Below are 21,082 nucleotides of genomic sequence, written 5' to 3' on the forward strand. Positions count from 1 at the left end.
TTATATAATATAGAGTATCTTTTAGAAGAAACATATTTCCAAGATTATGCATAATTTGTACTTCAATACTGCATTTCTATACTACAGGTATCTCATTCTTTACTTTGTGGGAAATGACACTTGGAAGGTTGAACTGCATGCTTGGGTGGAGCATCTTGTTTTTTAGGGTGGAGTCTTTTAATAGAAAAAAAAGAACCCTTACCTTCAGATTATCCATTTTATTGAGATCAAGTACTACTATCAGTCAAAGATAACTCTTGTAAACTCATTCTGTGTGAGGCACAGAAATAGAAAAAAAAGAACCCTTTCCTTCAGATCATCCATCTTATTGAGATCAAGTACTACTGTCAGTCAAAGGTAACTCTTGTAAACTCATTCTGTGTGAGGCATTGAGCAAAACACACTTTTATTAGCTTGTGAATGAATAATAGATTCTTGAAAAGCCTGATACCTACTTCCTTTCTTGACAAGGGTCCAAAATTGGAAGGTTGACTGCATTTGCTAGTTGACTTCAAGAAAGCAATGCAAAGCTTTTTGGTGTTCAGTGGAAAACTCCTTTATGATGACCGTTTTTCGCACTTTGTTTCCTTAAGTATAATTCATTACTGAGCAATGAACAACTTGGGTGTCATATTGTTCAGTGACTGGTTTGCTGTAATTAGACATTCTCACAAGAAATAGATGCATTTAGAGGCAGTGACTGATTGTGGTATGTGTGTGTCTGTGTTTGTATTATTAATATTTTAAAATAAAATTAATAGAATACATGATATTTGTGGTTCATACACAACAGTCATGTTAATTTAGATCTAAATGTGCTGTATATAAACTGGCATTTGTTTTAACACTCCTTTTCTCTGTATAATTGCTACATGTTTACAATTCAGATTTCTTCTTGCATTTGCAAAGCAAAGTATAAAATTTAACCAAGACAATTAAACACACAGGGTTAGAAAGCATTGGCATTTCGTTCTGATGCATAACATTTATCATACTATCATGTATTTTTTCCTTGGATTGGCGAAAACAAAGAATATATTGATCTTAGAATGAACAGACACAGCAGTCCGTATTGTTAGATCTGTATCTATTAAAAATGGAAAAACAGCACTTCAGCAAATTCTTTGGCCTCTGCTTATGATTACCCTATTTACTGATTGTTTGCCAAGAATGTATGCATCTTAAGAAAGCCAGGGTAAGGCATTAAAAATATAATTTATTGCTGCTTTTTAAACAGAGTGCATTAATATTATGCTGTGAAGCACTGGGGCTATATAAAAAAGACTTTCTGACGCCTGCAAACATATAAGTTCCATAAATTCCTAAATAGGAGATTTCAGCTGTCTCTAGTATTATGTGATATTTGCACAGCAAACTTTAATGCCAAGACAGTTTTAGACAAGGATTCTACAGACTTCTCTGCTTCTTATGGCAGACATGCTGTTTACAGAGACTCATAAACCTTCAGCAAAACCTCTAACACTGCCTTCAGATTTAAATCATGCTGTATTTTTAGCATTGAGTACTGACCAGTGCTTTCCCCTTTAATACTAGAAGGTTATAAAGTTGATGCACTTGGAGATCTTGCCAAGTACTTGCAAGAGTGATCAGCTTGCTGAGATTGTAGTCTCCTGTCTAACATTGTTCACATTTAATAGAAGGGCACTTGTGACAGGTTGTTGAAATTTAACATCTGTAGTCAGATGATACCTTTTGGTAGCTAAAGTGGATATCAAAGACTAGTCAAGAGGCACTGATTCTTTAAGAAGGGAATTTGTATTTAAGCGCAGAAGCTTACAAGCCTTTCACACAAAGACATGACAATAAAGCTGACTTTCCTATTATAATACAAAATATGACAAATTTGTATTTAACACAGTGGGGGTAAATCCAGGGTGATTTACTTGGGAGATTGTTTCCTTTTTTGTTTTCCAGTAATGCATTTTCTTATTTTGCAGTCAGTAGAAGGAAAGACTAGAGTTGGCAGATATGATACTGTATTTCTAAAGTATGTAAATCTGTGTAGATTCTGCAGTTAGTCTTTTAATAGTTGTTCCAGCCCCCTCCCCTTGCTCCCATGCCTTGCCTGTTTTTGGTATTGATGGGTCAAAATGTATTGTGAAACAGATTTTAACCAAGCTCTGACAAATGAACCAAAGAAGAAAAGCTGGCAGTTGATACTCATAGTCTAGTCTTTACTTCCTGATGTGTGTGAGATGCAAAATATTGGGAAATGTTTTGGTTTGTGGTCCATGCTGAGCCTTTTCAGTGAACCAGAGCGTTTCTGTACCTTCCCAAGCAAGCCTGGAAAGGTTGGTTTTCAAGACTCGTTTCTCTGGTGAACCAGTTAATGCAGAGTCAGTTTAAATGGAGCTTTTGATTGCAATCTACTATATGTGTAAGAATACAAAATGCACAAAGAGATTCTCATTCAAGTTACCTTGAAGTCATCAACAAATCACTTTTACAAGTGCAGTATGTGTTATATACCTTTACAGAATTAGATGACTTCTGTAAATGTAGAGGGCAGTGCTTACAGAGGCATTAATGTTGTAGGACTAATTGGCGATCCTAGGCGCCCTGTTAAAGTAACCTTTGCCATCATTTAAGCTAAAGATTATGCCTTTCTGGCAGTGTGCCATGAGACAGCTCCTGTGTAGCAGCTGTTTAACCCTTTCACGTCTTGTCAGTAAGGGGTCTGATCTGCATCACTGTAGGTAGTTGGAGTCTTGTTACTGGCTTAGTATATGTAGGAGTTTATATACAACTTCCCCCGCATTTAAGCCATCAATTGTGATTTCATAAGAACAGGTCCTTCCTGTAGCAAGTGAGTGATACATGAGTAGTACTTCATGAACAGTGGTCTATTGATCTTCTATATCTAGCTCAAATTAAAGCAAAAATTATAGAAATCTTGCTTGGTAACAGTTACAAATATTCAGAAGTTTAAAAGGCCTAGCATGTTTCACTGGTGATGCTGAGATCAATGAGACATGTGATGCATAATTTATAAACCTTTTGTTCATTTTGATACAGTGGGACCACAGCAGTATAAAAATAGCTGCTTGAAATCTCCTTTTTTTAAAAAAAAAGTTAATTATGTGCATACATGTATGGCACAGTGTTTATTTTTAAAAAGAGTTAGCCACCCATACTACATATAACGACAGTAACGTAGGCCACAGTAAATATGACATGATTACAATTGGGGGGGTTCCCTTTTCAGGATGTGTGTCTTGTTAGATGTGGCTTGAGTGTGTCCTGCTTATTTTTAAACAGTAGAATCAATTAGCATTGGATTGGGCTTTTGGTTTTTTTGCACTGTTTTGTTAATGTGAAATTTGAAGAACAGCCAGGCAAAGGTGAAATTTTGTAACAATTAGTAATTCAGTATTTTTGGCACCACTAAGGAAGTTTTATTATAAACAGAATTATGTTGATGGCATTCCAATGGCTTACTCTGAAGGCTTCTGCAGTATGTACTTAAGTAGTCACATTGCAGGGGCTCACAACAAATCAGATAGGATAGGGACAACCAACATTATTTCTCGGCAACCAACCTTACTATTTCTATAAGCAGGTACTGAATTCTAGATCAGACCATGACCTGTACATACACTTGTTACAACGTTTACTAAATGTATGAGTGTGATGTATCTTATATATAGTTGGAATCTGTGGGTAGGATTTCAGCTGCATAATATTTCTTTAATAACCCATTCAGAAAGTACATGCAAGTACCATGCAAATTTTGATTTCTTAAAATTACTGTGTTTCAGGAACCATGCTTCCAGTTTTTTGTGTAGTGGAACATTATGAAAACTCCATTGAATATGATTGCAAGGAAGAGCATGCAGAATTTGTTTTGGTAAGGAAGGACATGCTATTCAACCAGCTGATTGAAATGGCATTGCTATCACTTGGGTATTCTCATAGCTCTGCTGCCCAAGCAAAAGGTAAATATGTCTTGAAAAATTACAAAACAGTCTGTATTTACTTTTAGCAAAGGAGTGGGGGGACATTGTATTCCTTGTTTTCAGGAATGTTGCTCTAGTATTTATAATCTGAGACAAAGTAAAATGTATTTTTCAAATTTTGCTTTGCATTTTCTTAACACTTGTTTTGATCATGTGAAATACTGAAGTATGGCTTTGTTTTTAAATTTCTTCAATGGAATAATGCTTCTGAAAAATCTATATCACTGAGGATCTACAAGGAAGGATCACATTTCAGCAGATGGACTATTGAGAAAGTCAACTTATTTCATGGATTGAGATTCTTTTTTTTTTTACAGGGAAATGTTCAAACTCATATTTTGCAGTATAGTAACTTACTCTAAGGAATCCTTTATAATTTATATAAACCCGTTATAGTTACTGCATGGAGGGGGACGGCATACTTGGTAGGCTGTGAAATTTAAAAATAGTAGTGTACTTACGTTATTTCCTATAGTCATGGATTATTTTACCTATTTCCTTAAAACTACCAACCCTTTGATTAAAATCTTTTTTCCTGTCCGGTACAGGACTAATCCAGGTTGGGAAATGGAACCCAGTTCCTCTCTCCTATGTGACAGATGCCCCTGATGCTACAGTAGCTGACATGCTGCAGGATGTTTATCATGTGGTCACACTGAAAATCCAATTGCACAGGTATGTCACACAGGGTAGCAGTCTTGGGTAGAAACTAGAATTTGATATATTGTGAATATTCCGTTCCTGATGAGTTAAGCAGTCAGTTTTCAGAATAATAGATGTATTCTTTTGTTACTGCAGATCTTCAAGACCCACCCAGCCCCCAAAATATTGTAGAAACCTTATATTCACAAAGCTGCGATTCATAGCTTTTCTTTTGGTATCTCATTAAAAGTATATTGCATTTTAGTCAATTAAATGATGCATTACAAGAAGGCATTTTACATAAAGTTTACTTAAGAGAAAAATATTTTTGCATATCATGAACAGCACCATCTGTGTGCATTTTGAAAAAGAATGACTTGTTCACTCTTATTGTTGCAGTCAAGGTTTTTAAATTTCGCTATAACTAAAAGAGAGGGGAATCTAATATATTAATTCTTTTCATGATCAGTCGTGAGAAGGCATTACACCTTAAATTGTTTTACCAAGCGCATCAGAGCAGGAAGGTAGAAGTAACATGAAAAAATAGTCGCCACATGCAGCTGATGTATAATTCATGCATCAATACAGCAGATGTGTTGTATAAAGTAATTAACTAATCGGAACAATCAGGAGACTGAGAGCAATCTCCAGATGCATCTGCTTGATGCACAAAATGAAATCTGTCTGTCTTAAAGGAATGTTCTGCAGCAGAATGCAATCTTGTAATAATCCTTTTTCTAATCTATGTCTCAAATAGTTGCCCTAAACTAGAAGACTTGCCTCCTGAACAGTGGTCTCACACAACAGTAAGAAATGCTCTGAAGGACTTACTGAAGGATATGAACCAGAGTTCATTGGCCAAGGAATGTCCCCTTTCACAGGTACTTAGCTTAACATGCAATAAATAATAAAATACTACAGGCAACATTGATTGAGGTTCTACAGACTGTTGCAACTGGAATCTTTTGCCAAAAATGTGAATTTGCATGACTGCTTCATCAGTTCTTAAAATGTGCTAAATTTATTTTTAAACAGCTATTCAGGTTTGTCCTGTGAAAGACTTGTACTGAAGTAATTCCATATAGTGCTGGAGTTTCACTGCTTTTCATGCCAAATCTTTGAACTGCATTACTGTAACTGCATTAATAGAGCATACGGGTGTGACAGTAGTTAAAAGGCTCTTGACTTTGTCATACCTGCTGCTGAATTTGAATGTTGTGCTATATCAACCAAACCAGTTCAAGATGTTCATTTACAAAAGCAAAGAGTCACTTCAGTGTTTCATGTGAATGTATGAGGTGTTCTAAAAATCTACAAAAGTAGAAATTTATTAGAACTAATCCAGATAAATAATAGTATAATTAGTGAAACAGTTTCTAGACATGCCACTTTACGGTGCTTTTCAGCTGTTTCCCACTGTTGGTATGTATTCATGAAATAAATGCAGGACTAGAATCAGATTGTTAAAATGTTGTAGATCTACCTTCCTGCATGACCATAATTTGCATTTCAACTTTCCTGTGTTCTTGTTTTTGTGCCACCTGTGAACAGGTGGTTTCTATTTGAAGTGCTTCTTTAGTTCAGTGCCCACTGTTATTTCATTATGTGAATGGCTTATTTCCACATTTTAACCTCTCTTCCCTGTATAGGAATGTCTCTTTGGTCACTTAACGAGCATGGTGTGATTCTTTACTTGATTTCTCCTGCTTTTCTCTAACCAGTGGAATTTGTCCAGTGGATGTTTATGTCTCCCAACCACTTGCTTTCTGGTGTAATCCACAAGTTCAGAGAGAACCTTGTTAATTTCACCAACACTTCATTATTACTACTATACCTAGAATTTGGAAATACATATCTACTCCACGCGCACACACATATTCAATTCTTAAAATAAAATAGTTCATGAAATTGACAAGGCTTTTTGCCAGATGTGTTTCACCAGACCCAGATATTGGGGGAACAGTGAAGGAAATAGTCATGGAGAGGTCACATGGAAATAGAGGTTTTACACTTCTAGACTGTCGCCAATCACATCTTGAGGAGATGACATCAGACTATAGTCTCATATAGAATTGGACCACCGTATAGGCTATGCAGGTGGGGAACTGTCTTCCATATTAGCTGGAAGAATTGTTGTGACATTTAAAGCAGGAACAGCATAACTTGTGAATAGTGGTAAAGAACATTTAACTTAAGTGGTGCAAAGACTTCCAAGTAGGATTGAACTGCTTGAAAATGTGTGTATGATATTAGTCTTAGAATGTACAAAGCAATTCACATACATTATGTCAGTAATCCTTAAAACAACTATGTGACATAAGACAATATTGTTATTTTGAATATTTTAGATGAATATTTTAGATGACTGCTGGCTTGAAGATGTCAAAGGCCACCGAATTAATTCATGACAGAGGCAATAACTAAGCTGAGAATCTCCTGGTTTACAGATTAGTCTTTTAGCTTTTAGTCGAACTCTTATTATTCATAGCTGAACTGTTGGTTTATTGCATTTGGGTTAGTAGCATTGCTTAATATTTATTATGTTGAGGATTTTAGCTTTAAAGTACATACTTGGAAATAAATCCTACTGGAATGAATCACAATCTTGCTTCCAAGTAAATCTTGGCTGAGTTTGGGTCTGCAGTTTTTGAGAATTTACTTTCTATAGTATTTTTAAGACAAATTCATATAAATAACTTCTAGTTAAAATGGACAGTTTATATCTTTAAAACATAGTAGGTTTCAGCTGATGGAAGGATCTTTGATCCTGCAGAAGTTTCTATCTGAGGACTGAGGTGATTTTTGCTTATTCTCCCTTGCCCATATGCCACCTCTCATGCTGTTCCCAAGGGTCCCCCAACCCTCTGAAGGAGATTTGGGAAGGGGATATAGTGGGGAAAGAGAGTCAGTGAAATTGCCTTCTTCCACTGACTGAAACCTCAGCTAGATCTTCTTCCTCTTTCTGGAAGTCCTTTAGAATAAGTTCATGTAGACAGAACATTGATATTTAGGAAGTGTGTAAGCTGAGTAGACTACTAGAATGTGGCTACTATAGATGAATTCATTGCTATTATCTTTAGCAATTTGAAACAGTTTCAGTAAAGGCCCAGAAAAAAATTTGGAAAAAAAACCATTTTTTTCTGAAGCCTTTTTTGATTTTTTCCTGAAAAATTGGAAAAATTGAAAAAAATGAAGAAAAAATGGGTTATGGAATGTTTTATTTTATCATGATAAATAAAATGTTTCATTGAATCTTGGTCCCCCCCCCCTTTTTTTTTCCTCAGTTCTTTTTATGGGAATGGATGTTTTATGTCTGACACTGTGGAGGACTAGCGGAGACATAAATACTTTTCTTTGTTGTTAATGTTGATGGTTTCTTCTGTGTGTTTTTTAAATTGTTTTTTGCATGCTGATAAACTAGTAAAACGAAAGAGGTTCCTTACAGTTCAGGTGTTCCTTACACTTCAGGAGCTTTTAGATCGATTTGTTACAAAAGGTAGTAAAAATTTAAAAAAGTAAATTCAATTTGTAATAATTGTTTGAATAAAATGTACCTTTAATATACCAAACGTGATAATTTTATGCCAAACCTGTACATAATTACATTTTATGTTCCCGAAGTAACAAAGTGACTTTCAATCTGTAAAAAGTGCTAATATTGCATTTTTTCACTTTTTCCAAAAGTTTCCATTTTTTTCTGAAAAAAAAATGAAAAAAACCCACATTTTTTCCCCATGGCTTCAAACTTTCTGGAAATTTTACATCTGTGTTGTAGCAGTATGTTTGCAAAACTTGCTGTGACCAAAGATTCCTTGGTTTTCTGGGTTGTATATAGATATTTTCAGCCTTTAATGCTAAGGTGATCTCATCCAGCTCAGTGCTGGATGGAAAAATGCCTGGGAATCTTATAAAAATGGGTAGTTTCTAGAGGAAGAGTAGGAAATATGTCATAAATAAATGTGTGTCCCTTTTGTACTGTTATTTGCACATTGTTATAGAATATGCAGCCCAGTGCTATGCATGTTTACTCAGAAGTAAATTTCATTTTGTTACTTAGAAGTAAGTGTATATAGAATTTTCATTTTACATCACTATGAAATAAAATGAAGGCAGGAGACTTGCAAGTAAGTTATCTGAAGATGCAGCATTTTATTTATTTTGGTATCTAGTTGCAGCTTATCCACAGATGTAGATATGATGCAAAGGTAAACTGTTAATTAAATATCTGTCTTTGTTTATATCTGTAGCTTTAAGTAGTGTTCCATCTATCTGCTGAGTAAGACAGGATTTGAAATGAAACACAGTTTGAGAGTACTGAAATCAATAAACTGGAAAATAATATATATTTACAATAATATAGATGTCTGTTACAAGTTTTGTATGGCAAAACCAGACTATAGCCTTATGTATTGGAAATTTTACATTCCAATTTGATATTGGATATTAGCTTATTGAATTATCCCATGCGCAAGCACCATGGGAAGAGAAAAGAAGAACCCATCTATGAATGAGAGAGATCCAAAAACATCTGCAGCAGAAGTTATTAAAAAGCTTGGCTATTGCCAATTAAGCTCAATTTACCTGATAATTAGTTTATTTATTTTTTTACTTTGTATGGATTCCAGGGTGTTGCTTCATGTATTTATAGAGCTGTCATGTTTTTAAGACTTTAATACCCATAAGGACTTTTTGAGTAAATAAAAGCTAATGATCCATTTTATCAAGGGTCCTTCCACCAAGCAAAATTATCTTATAGTCCTTGGGGCACACGAACCCTGTAAGTTGTGTTGCTTTGCTTACCTCTTGTAGGGGTTTTAGTTAGCTTTTTGTCCTAATCATTGTAAAGAATATTTTAGCCTATTTATGTATAAATATATAGAGAAAGAAAGAGTGAATCTTAGTGTCATTCCTTTTTGTATAAACTTTATGGGTTGAAAAAATAAATTTAAAATGTATTTATTAATAACACTATCTTTGGAGTGAAGGTATAACACCCCAGAGAGGTGGCTATATGGGTCAGTTGCAGAAAAAACAGACAAATCTTGTGGCACCATAAAGACTAACATATTTATGATGGTACAAGCTTTTGTGGATTAAGTGTAATCGTCTGTTGGCAGGTATTTTACACAGGGGTGTAAAGGGGTAAAAGTGGGAACTTAAAATAGCGATGAAATGCAGAATGTAATTACCAAATTGTAATAGACTGTCCTTTTTGCATTTCATTACCATTTAACTCCAACTTTTACTTTTATACACCTGTGGATAAATATTTGCCAACTGAGGATTACGCTTCACACATCTGATAAAGTGGACTCTAATCCACAGAAGTTTATGGCATAATAAATATGTTGGTCTTTAAGATGCCATAAGACGGCTTTGGTATAATAATTGTGTGTGGTTCATGATGCAAATGCCAGTGCTTTAATTTGTAATTTTTCAACATGTGTAGAAACATTGCAAACTGAAACGGATGCTTATTTGGTCTAGTTTTTTTGAAAAAGGAAGGATATTCCTGCTAATACCTTAAATTATGTGAAATATTAGCATAAGTATTTAAGCTAGATGGACATCTGCCATTAACTATAAGCACTCACTGGGTGGGATGGAACCATAATGCTTGTTTCTTGGCAGGTGTGTTTCTGCCACTTATTGTGAGGGAGAAGGGAAGAGTGGGGAGGTCAGCATGGTTTTGGTGCACCAGTGGAGCCACTAAACAGATGAATCTCTGTGTTCTGCAGCTGCTGGTGCATTCCTGTCAGGACAGACACTGGGGGTCAGCATTGTTGGGCACCTGCCAACACTCACAACCTGCAGGGGGGGTCTGCTGCCAGTTCCTGGACCCTTCTGGCCCTAGGCTGCTCCTGCTGGTTGCCGCTACCTTTTTGAGCATGGAAGTAATGACAGGAGTGAAGAAGTGGAGCAGGCTTTGCCACTCACCTTTTGTTCTTCTGTATGGATTGGGCCTAGAAGGCAAGAGAATGGGCAGCAGTGACAGTGGTGAGGAGGAGGTGTGCCCACTTAAATGGAGGGAACTATCTTGCCCAAGGGTCCCCCAAAACATGAAGCAGGAACTGATTCCTGGTTATGCTAAAGCTACTGAGTGCTACAATCTTCCTTTATGTAATAGGTATTTGCCTTCTATATGTAGGTGACGTATTTGCCTTCTATATGTAGGTGACATGTAGGTGAAGTTAGTAATATGTTGCTTGCCACTATTTTGGAATATGAAGAATTCACATGAAGCTGCATGTGTTCATTTTTTTTTTTTTTCAATAATTTTTATTCAGATTTTCATAAAACATACAAAACAAAATCATAAAACATTCAAAGACAAAAAACAAAATCAAAAATAGTTAAACAAAAAGAAAAAAAGAAAAAAAAAAAACAAAAATAAAAAATAAAGAGTAAAATATTGACTTCCCATTTGTCAAAGATCAAATCAGTTATAAGTCTATAATATATAACAATCCTGTCTCTTAAGTCATATTATAAAATCACTTTCCTCCAATAGTTATCTTACTTAATCATCAAATCTCATAAACATTACTTTATTCTTTCCACAAAAAGTCAAAGAGAGGTTTCAATTCTTTAAGAAATATATCTATCAATTTTTTTTCCAGATAAGCATATCGATTAATCCATCTCATTACTAATTATGATAATCTTATTGTCATAACCATAGTCAAAATAAACATTTCAATTAATCCAACACATCAGAATCTGTTAGGTTCAGTAATTTCAATAGCCATTGTTCTATTATCTCTATTAGTTCCATTTTCCATCTTCCATCTTCAGTAGTCTTGTTAAGTCCAGTAATTTCAATATCCAATCTTCCATTATCAGTATTCCATAATAATCTTGCTGTCAAAGCCATAGTCATATAGTAAGAGTCTGATGGGAATTACCTCTATCCCAAATATTTTCTTGCCATCCATTCTGAATAGGTTGCTGAAATACTGCTGTAAAATCATATCTCTGTTCTTTTTTTCAAAATACACTGGGTCATCTCTTAAAAGTTTTTCCATTGTCACATGGCTGCAGTTAATTCCATAGATTTTCTCTATATTGGGCTCCATCACATCATTCCAGTCCAGAAGATAATCCATGCCATTGATAACTTTATCTCTAGAATCTTCATTAATTTCTTCAGAGATAACATTGAGTTCCAAACAATAGATTTTATTTCTAAAGTCCATAGACTCCAAATCTTGTTCCTGTTCCACGTTTGTTCCAATCTCCGGGATCTCCTCTCTCACAGGGACCCCTATTCCAGTCTCCAGGGTCTCCTCTCTCACAGGGACCCCTGTTCCAATCTCCGGGGTCTCCTCTCTCACAGGGACCCCTTCCAGGGTCACCTCTCTCACAGGGACCCTTATATCTTTAATCTCCTGCTTCATTTTACTCAATTCAATTTTCATTATCTCAATCTCATCCATTATTTTCTGAAACATAGTTATTTCCAGATTCTCAGCCACTTTCTTAATTGCCATTTTAAAAGAAAAATATAGGAAAACCACTTCTTATTTCAGCAACAAATGGGTTAATACTCCAAACTTGGTGACATCACAGTATAAACAGAGCAGACAGCCTTATCTCTCCAATAGTTAAGTAAACAAAATGCAGTTCCCAGGATCGAAACAATTAATGGCAATCGTCAAGAAACAGATTCGTCAAAATAAAATAGACCAAAAAGAGAGTAGTCTCAAAACAGTATAATATTTTTCAAAATAAAAATCTGGAATAGAAATCCCTCTTCTGTGTATATCTTTAGAATGCAAATCCAGGACAGCTTTTTGCAACAAAAACAGAGATAAGCTATTAATTAGTGCGTAGCAGAGAGAAGTTACGGCTCCCCAGTGAGATGTCAAAAACTGATCAATCTGGCAAATCTCTTTTAAACAGCAACAATTTAAGTCAAGTAAAAGAAAAATATAGAAAGAAGGGTGCTTGCCTGTTAGTGCGTTCTCTCTTAGAAGATAAGATGAACGTTCGCTTTAACAGATAGAGCTTGCTGTTGAAAATCCGTCCCACCTTCGTCGGCTGGACCTCGTCCCATAAATTAATGAGATCTGGTCGTCCCAACAAAAATAGGCTTTGAGGTTAATCTCTTCGTTTCTCCCTACCCGGGAGAAGTTTAATCAGTCAAAAAAAAAAGAAAAAACTGACTGATATATCTGAATAAGCTTCTTTTGAGGCAGGAGCCCGTCTCAAAAGCAGGCACAGGCTAAGTCACCCTTCCCGGAAGTCCGAAGCTGCATGTGTTCACAACACTTTGAAAGCATTAGTGATATACCATAGTAACTTATGATAAAAACCAGAATTGTGTTTCAGCTTGAACCCTGCTTGAGTAAATCCTAATAAATGTATAATAGGATAACGCTCTACAAAGCTATCCTCTCTTCCCACTTTATTGACCTGTAGAAAAAATTGATAAGGTACTACAACCAAAACCCTACCCTTTCCTCCCTCCCCCACAAGTATCCCAACATAGACATCTCTATTTAGCAGGCCATTAGACAACTCTTGCCTGGGGGTTGGAACAGGTAATAGCCGATTCTATTGTCTGACAGGTCTAAGGCCTGGTATTTCACATCCCTTAAAGCTTTTAAAGGAGACATTTTATTTCATTAGCAAAATCAAATTGTTTTCCAGAGCAACAATATACACCACTTGCCTCGAGCTCTAGAACGTCCTGTGATATCATTAAATTACAGTGCATTTTTATGCACAGCAGGACCTTTTTATCACTTTTACAAATGCTTATACATTTCAGAGTTTTCCTCTCCTTCATAATTGCAAACAAATTCATCCTTGAATAGAAGAATTGACAAGAATGTCAGCATTTTCTAAATTTTTCTCTGTTTAAAAAATGGATGCTGGCAAAGTATAAATTTACATAACCTGGCAGGCCAGTGTAAATGAAGGCCCCTGTCTTGCATGTTGGCTTGTGTGATGAGGGCTAGTGTGGCAGAGATGCTTCTTACTGAGTCATATTTCCTGAAATCATTGCTTATAGTGGTGGTGTCTAAACCTGAAATTGAGAAATGAAAACAACAAGCTATCCTTCCAGTCCTAAAGATTGGGGCCTCTTTGTAATGACTCAGCCTTCTGTATTCACAAAACTTTCTCAAACTTGCACTTCCAAAGAAGAGGTACACTAGCAAGGAGGGCTGATGCAGAGGGCTTCAGTAAGGGAACAGGCCCCATCTTTTATATACTTGATAGTCCTGGAGGACATAGATTGTTGACTGGAAAACAAAGTTCCCAGTGCCTGCCTGCTTAATGGATTGAGCTGGGAGGCACTGGGTAAATGTTTTACAAATAGCATCCAAGTGTTAAAGAATAGGCCTCTTCAGTTGCTGAATTGCTTCCTGCTTTTGCCTCCACTTTGCCAGGGTACGTTTTGAGCGACAGTTGGGCTAATGGAAACAGCAGTGGCGGCGATGGTAGGAATTTTCTTGATTTTGGTCTTTCCAAGCTTTTGGAGAGCTCTCAGAAAGACCACAATATTTCTTTATTTGTGTATTTAGTCAGAGTTCACAGAGAAAGCTTGTGAAATATTAGTTAAATATGAGGCAAGCTTCTGGGGATGGGTGCTCACCCATATATAATTGTTTAGATAAAGTTGGTGGTATGCCAAACTTCCACGCTGTCTATGGAATGTCTTGGAGCCAGGAACACTATCAGACCTCTTGTTTGTTTCTACCAAAGTAATACCAGGTAGGATTAAAACGCAAAGGTTTAGGTGGAGAATAGGAATGGGAAAAGAGTGAAGTGGTGTGTGTGTGGGGTCTATAGGAACATTGTAAGAAAACAGACCAACACAAACTTGGTTCCTGAAGACATGTCCAGTTGCTTTCCTGCTCTTTCACATTCTTGTCCATTCTTCTCTTTTACTCCTGAGCAACCAAGGAGGTTAGATTACAGACACAGTTGATTACAAGCCATTTACACACATGGCCGAAACAATATTTAGTTAGTTAGTTATTATTTGATTTATATCCCACGCTTCCTCCAATAGAAGAATGTATATACATTCATTGATGTATATAGTTTAGATTTTTTAAATTTTATTTTATTTATATCCTACCCTTTCTCCCAAAAGAAGCCCAGGGCAGCAATCAACAAGTGATAAAACAGTAAAAAAAATATTTAAAAACATCTTAGGGAAAAAAAATCTTTAAAACAAAACATCTTTAAAACATTTTTTAAAACCTGTTTTTTAAAAGACTGTAAAAACATCTTAAAAACAGTTCCAGCACAGATGCAGACTGGGATAAGGTCTTATTTAAAAGACTAGTTGAAAGGTGGAGGTCTTAAGTAGGTGCCAAAAAGACAACAGAGATGGCACCTGTCTAGTATTTAAGGAGAGTGAATTCCAAAGGGTAGATGCCACAACACTAAAGGTCCACTTCCTATATTGTGAGGAATGGACTTCCTGATAAGATGGTATCTGCAGGAGACCCTCACCTGCAGAGCGCAATGATCCACTGGGCATGTAAGGAGAAAGATGATCTTTCAGGTTTCCTGGTCCCAAGCTGTGTTGGGCTTTACAAATAACTCTGGCCTACTTTTTATTGGTGATGCTCTTGCTAATTCTTAAGAATGGATATGTATGTGTGGATCTTCAGTCCCCCCCCCCCATGTTGCCATTTTAGCTTGTTCACCTGTGGAATGTTCTGGTACTTTCTCCTGACTTGGTAGATGAGTCATTTCCAGTATTTTTATGTGAGCAAATATCAGTAATGTTATATTCACATGGTTAAAATAATTAGGGGTGTGCACTAGCCACAAAATTCAGCTTGTATCTATTTCAGAATTGCTGTGTCTTTCCAGTTCAACCTGTGTTTTGGGATTGAATTAGATCTCTTAAAAATGAAGTCCTGTTTTCCCTCAAATTACTATAATTGGGAATCTAAAAATAACTGTAACCTTTTTCCTTTGTTACAGAAGTCGCTGAAAGTTGCAAGCATAGGAGCCCCTCCAGAGTGAATTAAGCCTTTTTTAGGCAGATGCATCATGGGGTTTTCATGCAGGACTCCTTTAAAAGTTTGAGTGTGGGGCATGTGTGTGTTTTAAGAAAAAGTATTTTATTTTCTGTCGGACTTGGGATACAATTTGAAGGCATGATCACACCTTCTGAGGAGATGAAGCCCGTCCAGTTTCAGAATGATAGCTGCTGTCATTCTGTAAGGATGGACTTTACCATTTTAGGGTTCGTACATGTGGGTGTAATGGAAAAAGATCGTGGAGTGGTAGACATGTCACCCTCAGCAAGAACAACTCTGTAACCGTAAGGTTGTTCATGGGGAGATGTGCTCCCCCCCCCCAGCCTATTCTCTACGGGAAAGAGATCTCTCCCTTGATTTGCACGGGGAAGAGGTGGTAATGGAAGAAACTGTATAGATCCAGGTGAAAAACAAATATAGTTTTAAATATTTCTTTCAACCTCCCTCTCGCAAATCACTGTGATGGGAGTGCCCTGGGACAATAATTCACTGTAATTAAAAAACTTGAGCCGTCTGGCAGAATTAAAGATACCACTCAAGCTCAGAACATTTCCCTAGTCAGCTTGGTTTTGTGTGTTGCATTTTTTGGGGTACCCAAGGCAACAGAGTAACATTGGGGAAAGGACAGGAGAAGGGCTGTAACTCAGTGGTTAGAGCAGCTGCTTTGCATGCAGAGGGTCCCAAGTTCAATCCCTGGCATCTCCAGGCAGGGATGGGGGGTGACCTTGGTCTGAAATCCTAGAGAGCAGCTGCCAGTCAGTGTAGACAGTACTAAGCTAGATGGACCAATTGTTTGACTCAGTGTAAGGCAGCTTCCTATGTTCCTTTTATGTTCCTACATTCTGTCTTTGATATTCTTTGGAAACATTGGTTGGGAAGCAGTTTAAATCTTTAAATACAAGTGGGGCCCTGCAACAAAATGTTGCAATATGAATGGCTTCTGTTCAGGGTTCCTGCCACTCTATTCAGTTCCACCCCAATTTTCTTCCTCTCCTCCCACAGGTCAGCATACTTTGCCCACTGGGCATGCTCATTGGACTGTTGCCCTCTCCCAATTTAAGGGTTTTGAAGTGGGGCTGCCACATTTGTACCCAATTTCAGCTACATTAACAAATAGTATTTCTCCATTAATATCTGTAGGAAGCTCTCACCCCTGCCCCTGGAGACTTTTAAAATACCTTCTCAGTATGGACCAGGAAATACCTATCCAAACCATGAGATGGTTCTGTCTACAGTTTTTAGACCACCATTCAGCTTTTCCATTCCATTTACCCTCCCATCTGATTTTCAGTTTTTCCCCTCTCAGTCATTAGGATTCCATGGCCATTGAGTCTTCATTAGACTGTTTTTGGCATCACTCCCAACCAGTCGCCACTTAAGAGCTTCTTTCAAAGTATTTTTGTATGTTTTGAAAACATTAGGTTTATCCAAGTTTGCTGATATCTCCTTCTTGTGTGTGTGGTACAGCTTTAACTAGATATGCATAAGATTGCAAAGACTTGAACAGAAACAGATAAATCATGAATGTTCCATGGCTCTACCAAGCATTCACTTTTAAAGGCTCTGCCCCCCTCCACTGAGAGGAATTATGTGGGAAGTATCCCTGAGGGATGATTGGAGGGATATGTAGATTCTATGACTGTGGGTGGTATTCACCTAAGTCCTACTCAGAGTAGACCCATTGGAGTTAATGTCCATGATTAACAGATTCATTAATTTCAGTGGGTCTACTCTGAGTAAGACTTCATTTAATACCACCCTGTGTTTGTGTGAGAGCGAAATATAGAATTGGGAAAAAGAGGTGGGTAATTGTATAGTTGACTCATATATATGCTGTATAATGTCCATACCAGATACCAAGTATTTCGATCGCATGGATTTTAGTCTGCACCAAGCATAATTTCCCTCCCTTTCATTATTGCCCTGTTGGATCTGTTTGTGGGAAAAGAACTGAGAAAAACATCTGAGCTATGGTCCTATGGGAGAAGAAAGCATTTTCTTCTACATGGACAAGAGACTGATTACTCTGTGGAACGCCTTGCTGTTTGGAGACTTCTGTTGTTCACTTCTGCCCAGAGAGAGTAGATTGGGAACAAAGTGATAGCATTTTTCCCTTTACGCTAAACTGCAACTTTTTAAATTAAGCTAGTTAAAACACCCATAAAATGTTTGTAATAAATATTTGTATGACTATATTCTTGTTGAATCCGTCTTAGAATCAAATATGCTTATTTATTATTTTATTTATTTTAAAATTTTCTATTCTTCCTATTACTCCAAAAAGACTTAAGGTGGCTAACAGTAATAAAAAACTTCTAATTAAAGCTGGACTTTGTTTTTGAATTAACAAAAAATAACATTTACTTTGACCTGTGTTAAATTTATGACAATTTTACCATTTATAAATTAACAAATTCTAGTTTGCTGAGGTTGTTTTGTTTAAATTACACTTGTAATTAATGGAAACAGGGCTTGTAAATGCATTATAATATGTCTACATACACTAGCACTAATTTATGTACTAGCTTTTGCAAATGTTAAAATAATGCTTGACACATATATAATAGACACTCTCTAGTTTGTGTTTTGGAGAGATCATCAGCTGCAGTAGAGAAAGCACAGAATCTTGAGGGCCTCAGTTCAGGTTCGGCCAGGTTTAGTACAGCATTTTGGATAAGAATTTCTGTTATACAAACTACTGCTCTAAGCTCTGCTTTAATTTGCTATTCATTTTTAATTTGGAAACCTCTGTTTCCATTTTATGTGGGCACTTTAAAATAATATTTGACAGTGTTTTCACAACATTGTGGTCTTGCTGGGCTGAAGGGTTGCTACTGTGTTGTCAAAGTTAATTTTAGCCTTAGTAAACCGTAGACCTGGGAAGTGACTTAAACACATAATAACTGTCACCCAAAGTAGAGGATATGAATTAGAGATGAAAAATGCTCCAGTGCAGATAAGTAGAACATTGACTGCACAATTCTACACGTGTCTCTTCAGAAATAAGTCCTCCTGAATTCATTGGGACTTATTCCCAGGTACATGCGTATTAGATTGCTCCCCCACAAAAATCATTGAAGTTTCAAACTCAGTATAAGGAGATGTAAATCTAAAAATAGTTTTCACAATAGAAATGGCCATCTCTGTGAATTTCCTTTGTAGAGATAGGTGACAGATAGTTTCACTGAAATATAAGAAAAAAACCAGATGCCACTAAAATGTTTACTTTCAATGAAGACATAATGTTGTGGCTCTTTGCAAACCATGGTTTACAGATCAGGAGCCAGACTTGAGATGCATACTCCGTCCCCTTCATATTTCCTTCTTTAGAACAAATCCCTCTTCCTTTCCTTGTTTCCCTGTAATTGTAGTTTAGTATTGTTTGTGTTTGAATGCTAATATGGCTGATACTGATTAAGGTTACAAGGAAGGGGACAATACTGAGTTTGGTTCCCAGTTTACAGGGAACTCAACATTATGAGTTGGAAACAGACGGTGCTCAGCAAAGTTCTGTTCATGCTACAGGAAAGGGTGGAGGCAATTTTTACGTATTCCTTTCTCCCTGTCCCCCCTTATCCAGAGGGTTGGTGACCTACAAAATGGTACAAAAGGTCTCCAATACTGAGTTTCCACATATCTCATTCCATTCCATTAATAGAAGGAGCCCTTTTCATTCACAGAAGGAACACTCTGGATCTAACCCATTATATTCACCAGAGGAAAGAATTTAGTGGCATCTGGATTTTGTCTTGTAAAGCCACCAACTAGACATTTTAATCTGAATGCAGTAATAGAGATATTTCAGGACTGCAAAGATATAATAGGAAGGTAAGATCATTGTGGCATAGATGATGAGTCCAAAGTGAAATAACTAATTATTTTTAATGGAAGGGAAGATGCTACACAAGTCATTTATGGTAGGAAATATATCAGTGTTAAATGTGATCAGGTGTAGGCAGCAAGATACTATACAGTTTTGCTCAACTGACATTCTTAATCCTGAATTTGATACTGCTTCTTAATGCTGTACTCATGCAGTTTATAGAAGTTCCTGGCTATGAACGCTCACTTAATAGAGTTCACAAGCTAAATAATTATTTTGTAAACAGGCTTTCCATTCTGTTGGAAGGTTTTATTTTAGAATGTTGTCAATACTATAAATGTATAAGAGAGAACTTAAACATCAGAGCCTTTTGTTATGTTGTCTAGTCTTTGAGCTCATTGCCATTGATGTGAAACCAACTCTTGACTACCAAGGCTTTTAAATCTAGGCTTAAAAGTTATTTGTCCATCCTTTTGATATAGTTCTATTAAGGATTGTATATGCTTAAGTTAATTTTAACTCGTAATGACTGTACCATGGTTAGTTGTATGGTATATGATACAAAAATCCTAGCATTTACACTGTAATATAAAGCACTAGTGCTGGAGTTAAGACCGTGAACAATTTATCCAGCATTTGAATACCTGTCTAAAGATTAGGACAGAGTCTTGGGTCCTAATTCTTTCTTTATCTTAATCAATGTGAGGTTGGTGTCAATCCTACCTCCCTTTGAGTCTCAATTAGAGAGAGGAGTGGATTAATAGCACCTTATAGAATCATAATTTTGGAAAGGATCTCATAGGTCATCTAGTCTAACATGCTGCTGATACAGGAAGTCCACTGCTAGAGTATCCGTGATTCAGGCATTCAAGAGGTAGCTGGACAGCCATCTGTCGGGAATGCTTTGATTTGGATTCCTGCATTGAGCAGGGGGTTTGGACTTGATGGCCTTATAGGTTCCTTCCAACTCTACTATTCTATGATAGGTGGCCGTCCAGCCTTTAGTTAATACATATAGCACAGGAATGTGTAGCACTTTCTGAGGCTGTTTCACTGTTCAGTAGATCACGCCATCAGTAGATTCAGTAGATCCAGTAGATCGCTGTTCAGTAGATCATGCCATCAGGAAGTTCTTCCTAGCGTTTAGTTTAAACCCTCTTTCTAGTTAATTGAAGCCATGGGTTTAGATTCTACCCTCTGGAGCAACAGAAAACAAATTTGCTATATCATCTTTCTCTTCCAGTCCCTCATCCCCCTAGTCCCTGTAATTTAGCGTAATTAAGCCAAAATAGAAGTAATAATCACATATTCTGCCCCTGCCTCTATTTCTCCCCTCTTTCTCTGTTGCTTCTATATATATGTTTTAAATTGTAAGCCAGTTGGGACAGGGACTTGTCATATCTGTTCTGTGTAAAGTGCCATGTATATAAATAGTGGTATGTAAATAATAAAATAGTGAAGGAACTGAGACTGATCTTTGAAGACAGAATGGTGGGCTAGAAGAACCATTTTCACACAATATGGAAGGCCTTGAACAAATGACAGTGAGAGGTAGATACTAATATTAGTAACATCTGTTTTGTAGTTTTTTCCTAAGACTGATTACTGTGGGTCTGGTTTGGAAATGTATA

General features: G+C 36.7%; 1 protein-coding gene across 11 annotated transcripts in view; it reads left to right on the forward strand.

Moving 5' to 3' along the window:
* SATB1 (SATB homeobox 1) overlaps positions 1-21,082 on the forward strand; it is a 185,473-nt gene that overhangs the window by 56,408 nt on the left and 107,983 nt on the right. For all 11 annotated transcript variants that reach the window (XM_061586745.1, XM_061586754.1, XM_061586748.1 and 8 more), the window contains 3 exons: positions 3,780-3,956; positions 4,526-4,652; positions 5,377-5,500. In XM_061586745.1, the coding sequence (XP_061442729.1) occupies positions 3,780-3,956; positions 4,526-4,652; positions 5,377-5,500 (428 nt within the window). The remainder of the gene's footprint in view (positions 1-3,779; positions 3,957-4,525; positions 4,653-5,376; positions 5,501-21,082) is intronic.

The sequence above is a fragment of the Rhineura floridana genome, chromosome 10 (assembly GCF_030035675.1).
Source record: "Rhineura floridana isolate rRhiFlo1 chromosome 10, rRhiFlo1.hap2, whole genome shotgun sequence".
NCBI lineage: Eukaryota > Metazoa > Chordata > Lepidosauria > Squamata > Rhineuridae > Rhineura > Rhineura floridana.